Source organism: Alligator sinensis, unplaced genomic scaffold (genome assembly GCF_000455745.1).
Source record: "Alligator sinensis unplaced genomic scaffold, ASM45574v1 scaffold1255_1, whole genome shotgun sequence".
Taxonomy (NCBI): domain Eukaryota; kingdom Metazoa; phylum Chordata; order Crocodylia; family Alligatoridae; genus Alligator; species Alligator sinensis.
In genome coordinates this window covers 184,885-195,287 of record NW_005843120.1, presented here as the reverse complement: position 1 = coordinate 195,287, position 10,403 = coordinate 184,885, and the positions used below count along the sequence as shown (strand labels likewise).

Genomic DNA, 10,403 nt, shown 5'->3' with positions numbered 1-10,403 from the left:
AAGCCGCGGCTCCGTCCCGTGCCCCACCCCACCACGGCTGGGCAGTGCCTGCCCCTGCCCCAACCCCACTCCCTCCCTTACTGTAGGGACCTCGATCTGCCCTCCCTTCTCTTCCCTTCCCCTACCCCTTCCACCCCAGCAGACTTACCAGCTGGACACTGCTGGGCTGTGCCAGGCTGTGTTTCAGAAATCGGATCCGTATCGGCCGATATGCTTCCTTAAAAATCGTCTATTGTATCAGCCCCAAAAATCTCTATGGGTGCACTCCTAGGTCTGGCCAGCAGCTAAGTGTTTCCTGGGAGGACTAAGCTTCCATGTCTGCCAGCTCACACTCCTGTGGTGTGTGCCATGCCGCTTTTTTGCAGCATTTTTTTTTTTTTTTGCTATAGAAATTTCCCAATAGCAGATTTTGCCCCCATGCTGCAAATTTGTGGTGGGCATGTTTTAACATGCCAGGCATGCAGTTTCTGGGTCTGCAAAGTAGTTTGCATTGTCACAGACTGCACATGCGTGCACATCTGGCTCCAGCCATTCTGTTCAATTTGTTTTTCTTTATGTACATTTAATATAGTTTTATATATTAAAAGCGTTTTTAAATGCTGCTTTGTGAATTTGTAATTGAATTCCAGTTTCTGTTGAAATGCATCTTGATACAAAGCACAAGTAAAATAATAAATCATCTAATAAATAAGAAACATGTCTCACCATTTGCTAAAATAATACAAAATATAAAAATCAACAAACAGAATAAACATATGTAAAACTGTATGGTTGCCTAGCTAATTACATGTATTTGTTATATGTTATCTCCTGGTTGGTAAAAGATAAAAAAAAAAAAAGTATCAACCAGATATAATCTTATTTAGAAAAATAAATAAAATGTAGAAATGTGCAAAACAAGATTTAAGTTGATTATTTGAATCAGGGTTTCCTGCTTACTCATTTAAATCATAATTAAAATTTAATCACTTTAAATCACTTCATCCTGCCTTTCATATATCTTCCTCCTGCCAGCCCACACACTGAGGGAAGTCCTCATGATGAAAGTAGTGCATGTCTTACAATACTGTTATGATACTAAAAGTAAAAATCAGAGCATTTTTCTCTATTTCCGTTTCATAAAGCAAGCTGTTTGAAAGGTTCCCTTTCAGACTGAGGAAAGGCAGCTTTTAAATGAGGCTTGCTGTACTCTGGAAGCGAAAAGTTTCTTTGTTCAGGTTGTCACAATCATAGTGAAAAATTCCTTTGGCAAAGAAGAAAGTGTGATGGTGATAGTTTTATAAAAGAGCTATCTTCACACATTTTAAATCTTTAATTTGAAAATTCTCTTTGCCTGTAAATTTTAACATTGTTTCCTCTTTATGTTCAAGTATTTGTGTAAGCATTTTGGAACTTCACCAAAGATGATTGCATATTGAAGCTGCTCTACTGCATTTTCTCACTGTTGTTTTGTTTGCTTAAAAAAGACTAACTGGTTTCTAAACCTACAGCATAAATGACAAAGCAATGTATGTGGCCTTCATTGTGTTTTATCTTTGTGTAACGCCAGGTCACACAGAAAAGCAAAGTTCGGTGGGCGGGTACACGAACGCGTGGGAAATGGAGATACTCAAGTAATGACGAAAGCGAGGAATCCGAGAACGAAGAAAACACAGAGGAGGGCTCAGTAGAGGAGGAGGAAGAGGAAGAAGAGGAACCTGCACCTGCAGATGATGATGAACCATGCAAGAAGTGTGGCCTTCCCAATCATCCTGAGCTAGTACGTTACTGATCTACAAAACATTTTAACAGGAAAAAGCTGCAGTTCAGTGCCCTGGCAGTGCTGCTTTTTTATGCTAGTATCATTTAAAACAATCACTTGCTTCTGCTACAAGAGCTTTCTTCTGAAATGGAGTGGTGTTTTTGAAGAACTGTGCCCATTGGAAGGGGAGATGGGACAGGGTTAATAGGTAGTAGCAGTCAAGAGACATGATCAGGACTGCAATGCTTGTACTAGGGTGCCTGCTGCACACAGTTGTGTAATGTCTTGGCTCCATCCTCAGTCTTGGAGGCAAGCTGGAGAATGCCCCTCTCTGCATTCCCTCACGTCCCTTCTCCCACCCGCATCCAACCCCACTCTTGCTAATTATGTTGATATTAGGCTGAGGAGGAGATGCCAGTGATCTGAATCCAGCTCGATCTCTTCAGCCGCCTACAACAAATTTCTGCCTTGCTCTCCCCAGCTCTGAGTCTGGTACTGGCAAGAGTGCTAGGAGAAAAGTGCTTGAAGAAAGATCATTTAAGGCACCTAGGACTACATTTTCAGAATATAGCAATATGTGGTTACCTGTTTCAAGCAAAGCTTGTTTGTTTAAATTGTAGTTTTCAGTGTTCAGCAGCTGCAAATCAGAAGCTCATGTTGAATGGATGCTTTATCAACAAACTGTATAGACTTCTAAGTGCAGTGTATGGCATAATTCCCTTGACCTTTGCATAAGGTGATGTTTTTTAAGTTTAAATCATAGGTTTGCATCCCTGTGGCCTGGGCTTTAGATAGATATAGAGGGCGAGATTTAATATACATATTATTTGGTTAGTCTATAAAGGTGCATGTCTGCCCTGCCTTTCAATCTGGAAGATTCCCGAGTTACACTGAGCCAGGGAAGTTTTGTTGTCAAACCATTTATCTTATCTTGCTCCTAATTCAAAAACAGTTTTAAAAATATTCAAACTGGTTTTAGTTTTGTGGGGGTTTTTTAAGAGTGACTAGGTGAGAAGTTTGTAAAAGTTCTTTCTTATTCAGTTTCACTGTGTCTTTGCAGTAAAAATAAATGTTCTAGCCCCCCCAAAACTATAACTGAAGAACATTAAGGTTGCAAAATCAAGTGCTTAGAAGTTAGGAGATGCCAGAATGCAAGTTGTGTGTACAAGTAGCTGGTGAAGATGATGTGTGTCAGGGGTTGGACTAAATGACTCTCCAGATCTCTTCTTACCATATGATTCTGAGTGTATCTTACAAACAGAGCTCTCTTTTGAACTGGTGTGTGTTCTTATGCAGTAAGTTATCTAAGGATCATCACTTACAAGTTTCCAGTTACGAGTTTGTTTTTTTCAATATTGTAGAATGCTAAATATTATAGTATTATAAATGGAGTGCAAATCAAGGAAGAGGAGTATTTCTTGAATATCAGGAAAGATGTTGACATAGAAATTCATTGACATGTTGCATTATCTGCACGTGGAAGTGTTGAAAACCCCATTTTTTGAGGCACTTGCCGTTAACTTGAATGTAGGACTAAGTAGTATGCTGTAGAGCAGTGGTGTCAAACATACAGCCTTTGGGCCAGATCCAGCCCACAGAGTTGCTTCATGGGGCTTGCCATGCTACCGGTGGGCCAGGGAATAAGGGGGAGTGGCTAGCAGTGGGGAGTGGACCGCCAGGGAATCTGGTGGACATGACCGCTGGTGGCAGGGGAACTAACAAGGGCTGTGCAGCAATTCCCTCTGTTGCCCTGTGGCCATCTGGCTCTCTATCACTTGCAAGCCTCTGGCATGATGAGCAGCTGACTGGCCTGTAGTTGCCTGCATTACTGCTGCTGCAGTGGCTGCTACCACCACCCCATACCTAGGCCAGATCTGGCCTGCAGGGAGCCCTGTTGTCCAGATCTAGGCTGAGGTCCAAGGTGAGTTTGACACCCCTGCTCTAGAGAATGAACCAGGAGGTCTCCTTTATTTCCAGTTTCTGCAATTCTGATTTCCCAGTAGTTGTCATTGATCTTGAACACCTGTATATGTCTAGCAAATCATAACCCTCCATCATAACACTGATCCACACACTAAGCATTCTTTTATTTATACGACAGATATGCAAGCATAGTTGATATTACTTCAGTAGTTCCTTGGGTGGACTGTATACCACTATGTCCACTGTATTCCAGTGGACACACACACAGCATTGTCAGCTCCTACGTAATGCAGCAGAGGCATCTCGAGTTTACCCAGTTGAATCAGTTTGCATTGTAACAAATGCCTAATTCCACATCGCATTGAGTCTGTGAGCAGTCCAGGATGGTGCACTGCTGCATGTGTACAGACGATCAAAAATAAATCTAGAGTGAAGGCTGCAAATCCTGGTACATAACAAAATAACAAATGTCTCCCTTTTTGGAAACACTTCCAGGAGTAAGTGGTTTTGGAGGTTCTTGGGGTTTGCATAGTTTAAAGTGCTTATGTAAAGCCTTCGACACTGTCTGGAAAGTATCTCTAGTACTTCTTGCCCATTGGCATCAACGATCCCGTGTCCAAAGTGATAGCAATCTCTTACTTTCTTTCTGCAGATACTGTTGTGTGACTCTTGTGACAGCGGATACCACACAGCCTGCCTTCGCCCCCCACTGATGATAATCCCAGATGGAGAATGGTTCTGTCCACCTTGCCAGCATGTACGGTTTCTTGTTGACTTTTGTCTTTCATCTTCTTCATTCCCTGCTCGATGTTGTGATTCACTGGGAGACCAGCACCATTTTTCTCAATTAAGAATTAAACCATGGCTTGGACTGTAGTGCATTAAACTGAATTCTGTAGGAAGATAACCTTTACCTCATGCCTTTCTTAATAGATGACTATCACATTGCTAATGTGTAGACAGGAGAGTTCAGCAGAGTCAGTTTCTGTCAACCTTTTGAAAAGGTTACCTCAAAAATACTGTAGAATTGGAATCATTTAAGTCTACTTGATTTTTTCCTGGTAGTGTTGTAGCCGTGATGGTCCCTGGAAAATTCAAGAAGCACAGGGTTTTTTTTATATCTTTTATTGGAATAGCCTTAGATTTGGGAGAGATGATAGACAAGCTTTTGTGCATAAAATGCTCTTCCTCAGGTTCATGAAAAGCAGATACATCCCATGCTAGATACCAGGTAGAACAATTACTTTTGTTGAATGCTTTTATGTTAATAAAATTGATCTTTTAAAAAGGAGAGTGGTCAGTAAAGCTGTGGAGCAAAAATAAGTTAGCAAAAGTATTTACAGACCAGGGAAAAACAGTTGCTTTAGATAAACCTAATGTAAAAGAGCTATACTACTCCAAAGGTAAGAGTGGCTATCATAGCAGAGCTGAGAGACATTAACAGAGGGAGCTGGTGAGTTATAATGGGTTAGAAAACTGTTGTCTGTGTTAAATCCACATTTTTTGAGGTTCAGCAAAATGATGATTTTTGTTCCCAGGCCTGTCTTGCTCTCCAAATGGAACAAGACCCTGGCTAAGTAACAAAAGCAAAACCTGCCAACGCTGCTCCATTACCACCACAATCAACACACCCCATGGCAACATTGTCAGAATCTGTGCATCTTACAGAGGCCCATCACAAGTGCTACGCACCAGTTGCCCTCATGGAAACTATATAGATGAAACTGTACAGTTGCTATGATGCAGGGTGAACTCTTGTAGAAAAATGATAAAGGATAGAAATAGCAGTGGGAGAGAGAACAGCCACTCTATCTCCAACCTCACAGACTTGTCCTCAGATGAAACCTGTGTTGTATCATCAGAAGATGAGCCTGGGAACAAAAGTTCAGAACTTTGCTGGACACCAAAACTGGATACATTGACAGTGAATTTATGCCCTCTCTACTAACCCCTCTGTTCTTTACATGTGATAACAGCCCTCTTCCCTTAAATAATATTATTCTTTACATAATTTAGTTTACCTATAGGAACTGGACTTCTTTTTATTTGGTCTGGTTTGTAAGCAAACAGATTCACAGAAGTTTAGGGCTGGAAGGGACCTCGTGAGATTATTGAGTCCAGCCCCCCTTCTGTGGGCAGGAAAGACTGCTGCAGTCAAATAACCCCAGCAAGGTGTGTGTCCAGTCTCCTTTTGAAGATCTCCAGAGTAGGCAAGTACTCACTCTTTGCTTCACAAGTTTATTGTTCATTTCCCTTTCTAAGTGATCAGTTTCATTAACATAATAGTATTAAACAAAAGTAACGGTTCTAGCTGGTATTCAGTTTAGACTGTATTTGTTTCTTTCCCAGAACTGTAGAAGGGCAATTTTTGTCCAAAAGTTTCTCTTAACCTATTTCTCAAGTATAAAGTTAGTTCAATAAAAGGTATTACATCTGGCTTCTTTAATTTTTCCTATATAAAAGAATGAATACTGTCAGCTGGGCTGGTGGGGAAATGTATCATCGTCCAAAGGAAGCAGGAGCTCTGCTTGAATATCCCTTCTGGTTCCACACATACTTGCCTGCAACCTAGCCAGTTGTCTGTTGTAATCCAACAGGAGCATGATCTTACTGTGCCTGTTGCTCTCTGCTGAGAGTGCTGTCAATGTCAGCAGCAGGCAAGTGGCAGTGCTTCCTCTGATATGGCTCTCTGTAACCACAAAACATTTCAGTGCAAATGTATAGCTTAATTTGAAATAAATTTATTAAAATGGCAAGTTCTGCCTTGTAGAGTCTTGGCATAGTATGGGCCAGACCACATCTAATGCCATTTTTGCTGCATTATTTCGGGAAGGCTTATGTACAGTTCAGAAGCAGTCTTGTAGATCTTCTATCCCAGCTCTGATTCCAAAACACATCACAGTGTGTAAGTAATGCTCTTTAGTGCGTGGTGCTGTCAGTACTATGGCATTAGCATCTCTGAAACCGTCTAGTTCCCCTCAGTTAGAAGGCTTCTAAGGGTGGCTCTAGACATTATTCCACTTGCAGCATTGTTTTCCTTGTGTGGTGAAGACATTGCACCATGTGAACAGCTTCACATGCACAGGGCAGTCTGTCAGGAGAAAGGAAAAAGGAATAACAGCTTGCACTGCTGCTGCTGACCATCTAGGGGAGCTTTCCCTGGTCAGCAGCACCACTGAAAGAATTAGATGACAACTAAGGAGTCATCCCCCAGGACCCCCATGGGTTCCCCAAAAAGCAAGCTGGGGAGGAAGGGAAATCCTCCCCCCAGTTTTTCCCCCTAACCTCGCATGGAGCCAGGGACACCCTGCTGGGCTGGGTCTAAAGCAGAGCCTGGGTCTTCCAGAGAGCAGCAAGCTGGGGGTGGGCAGGATTCTCCCCCCCCTTCCCTCCCACTGCCCCTTAAGTGTGCAGGGAGCTGGCACAGCCCTGACTGCTGGGAAGCAGCAAGCGTGGGGAGGGATTCCCTCCATGTGCTTGTTGGGTAACGATGGGGTTTGTCCCCCAATCCCTCTTGCTGCTGCTCAGGAGACCTGGGATCTGCTCCAGCTGTGCAGGGTATCCCTGGCTCCCTGCACAAGTAGGGGACAGTGAGGGGGAAATCCTCTTCCCCAGCTTGCTGTTGTTTGGGAGACCCAGGCTCTGCTCCAGCCTGGCAAGGTGACCCAGGCACCTTTGCAAGGCTGGGGAGAATACTGGGGAGAGGAATCCACCCCCCCCCCCTTGCTTTCTGGGAAGGCCCTGGGTCTCTGCTGGGCTGTGCGTATTTTCCACTGCCTGCACTTGTGTGGGGAAGGATGAGGGGTGCCCCCACTTGTTGCTGCCCGGGGTGCTCCAGCATGGCAGGGGTGTCCCTGCTCATCTACTCTCTGCTTGCATGGGGTGGGGGTGGTATTTGTAATGCTGGGTCCTGCTGGGTAGGGGGGGATGAACCTAGGCCTTTGATTATAACTATGCTGGGATAGGCATTTTCTCCTCGTTCTTTTTCAGAGAAGTTTACACTGGAGGTGGAGCAATGCACCCTGGGATGCCAGAGGACCAGCAGATTGCCATCACACGATATATTTCTTGCTACACCTGCAAATTAAAGCTGGGTAGCAACCGGCTGTAAAGTTAATATACTTTTTTGAGGTCTAACTTTGTAGCTGGTTGAAGCTTTTAATAGCGTGATAGGTGCTTTGCACATGTAGCTGATCTCAGTTAATTGTGCAGTTAACCAGTTAATTTCACGGTAACTGTGACATGTATAGGGGGCCTAATGGTCGCTGATGGGGGTGCTGTTAGAAGCCTTGAAAATAAAGGGAGATAGCAGCTGTAAAATCCACTGGCTCCTGTCATTTTCAAGGCTTCTAACAACAGCTCATTGACAGCTGTTTCACTTTAACTCTTTCCGGCTCAGCTGAAGGGAGTGAAAGAGGTTATGTATTAGGTGGTTTATGTATTACCAATATGAAGATTACTGCATTTTGTTACAACATAAACGATAGATAACACATTGGGACTTTCCTTGTGTTTTGTAGTTGAGCAAGTAATGCAGTTATCCAGTGTGCAGAGACATTCAGTGAACTGTATACGTATTCATTTACACACACACACACACACACACACACACACACACACACACAGAACTGAGGATTAGTGTGTGTGTGTTTGTCTCAATATTTGTGAATTTTAACTTAATCCACATTTTCTTTGAAATTTGTGAGGCTAGACAGAAAGTAAACTGGAAATAATTGGGAAGAATGTTCATTCTGAAGACTTGTGTGTTATAATTGCTCTAGGCAGGAAGCATTTGACAGTAGACACCTGTTACTAGGTTTCTGTACTTCTGTGGGAAGATGATTGCAGTTTTTATAAAAGTACCTAAAATTGAAGAAAACTGACCCCTGCTTTGTTCCTGAAATATGCTCCTTCAGCCTAAGAAGTATGTTGTTGCTATGCTACTGGATCTCTGGCAGAGATTAAATGAATACAATACTTTAACTTCTTTAAAGGGAGAGAGGCAAGGATTCTTGGTGATATCTTTTATTGGATCACCTGTATAGTTGGGAGAGCTGTTAGACAAGGCTTTGGGCATCAAGTGCCCTTCTTCAGGGTTGAGCCTCTCAGACATCTCTTGGACCATCATGGCTACAACATTTCAGCCCTTCTTAAAAGGAAAGAAAAAATTATCCTTTTACCTATCACTGTGGTAAATGTGAAAACAACAAATGAATATTTTGAATAAATGTATTACATGAGGGTATTTGCTTATGAGAGAAACTAATACCATGTATTATCTCCCCAGAAATTACTCTGTGAGAAATTAGAAGAACAGCTGCAGGATCTGGATGTTGTCTTAAAAAAGAAGGAGCGTGCGGAGCGAAGGTATGGACCCTTAATTGGTTGTGTTCACAAACAACTCGCAGCAAGTTGCTAGGTAATTGCAGTAGTAATTGATCAAACTTTAAAAGAAGCTGAAAACGTATTAATGAGATCTTGCATCGGTAAGGCTATTTTGATCAATACTCAGGGACTTCTCATTAATCAGAGAATTTGTTCCTGGCACCAAAACTGGAGGCTTACAAGAGGTGAGACAGAAGCCCAATAATTAAAAAGATGAAGCAATGTATTTGTATTAAGGCTTGGTCACAGTGTCTGGACAGAGTTTCATTCTTCCTGTACTTGCAACTAAATGGTTTTCAGCACTGGCTCAGTTGTACCACTTGTCAATACCCTTGGTCAGCAATGTGTAAATCTCCTAGTGTAAGCAAGTTCTAAGTCATTTGACTTTGCCACCAAAGTCTCTTCCATTAATGTGCGTTACAGACTCTTCTTGCCTAATATTAGTTTTAAACTTTGTTTGCGCTCTACAGTTGCATGCTTACAGGCTGCAGGAAGTAAGAACAGCTGTAACTTAATAGAGCAACGTGTGCATTGTAGCCATTGTCCTAGAATGATAGTAAAGTAGGGCTGGATGGTTACTGTTAGTGTAAACCTGTTCTCTATGCTTGCAAATAGCATTTCCCCAGCGGTTTCAGAGAATTGTGGGTACCTATCCCCCAATTGCCAGCATAGATATCTGAAACAGATTTCATAGTTATAATCTATCATTTGGAGAAATGCAGCATTTTTAACAAAGGAATTCATAGAATCATAGAAAATGAAGGTTGGAAGGGACCTCAGGAGGTCACATCTAGCCTAACCCCCTGCCCAAAGCAGGACCGTCCCCAACTAGATCATCCCAGCCAAGGCTTTGTCTGCTAGCCTGGTCTTGAAAACCTCTAAGGATGGAGATTCCACCACCTCTCTGGGTAACCTGTTCCAGTGCTTTACTACCTTCGTCGTGAGAAATTTTTTCCTAATATCTATCCTAAACTTAAATATCGTGTAAGTTAGCATTGTTTTGATGTATAGAATGTGTTTTATACAATTAAATGTTAATTCTGCTGAGTATTTTTAAACAAAGATCACATAAACTACATCCACTACAACAGGCTGCCTTGGATTACATGTCATAAACAGAAACTGCTCAAAACAAATGAATTGGGAGTACAGGGAACATAGGTGTATTGTACACACAATACAAAGGAAGGACGTGTGTATTGTAGGACTGTGCTAGGAAGACCACGCCCAACATTGAAACTTCAGTGTTAACTCTGGTCATTGTTCACCCTAAGCTTCCTTAAAGTGTCTTTCTTGTGTGCTATCACTGGTGTAGCTCTGGCAGAGGAAGCTGTGGGGGTGCTAGTGTAGACCA

At 42.4% G+C, this 10,403-nt stretch overlaps 1 protein-coding gene across 2 annotated transcripts in view; it reads left to right on the top strand.

Annotated features, from left to right (window-relative positions):
- The window catches only part of RSF1 (remodeling and spacing factor 1), a 61,154-nt gene that overhangs the window by 18,109 nt on the left and 32,642 nt on the right, over positions 1-10,403 (top strand). For both annotated transcript variants that reach the window (XM_025193885.1, XM_014526692.2), the window contains exons 6-8: positions 1,550-1,759; positions 4,317-4,421; positions 8,952-9,031. In XM_025193885.1, coding sequence (XP_025049670.1) covers positions 1,550-1,759; positions 4,317-4,421; positions 8,952-9,031 — 395 coding nt within the window. The remainder of the gene's footprint in view (positions 1-1,549; positions 1,760-4,316; positions 4,422-8,951; positions 9,032-10,403) is intronic.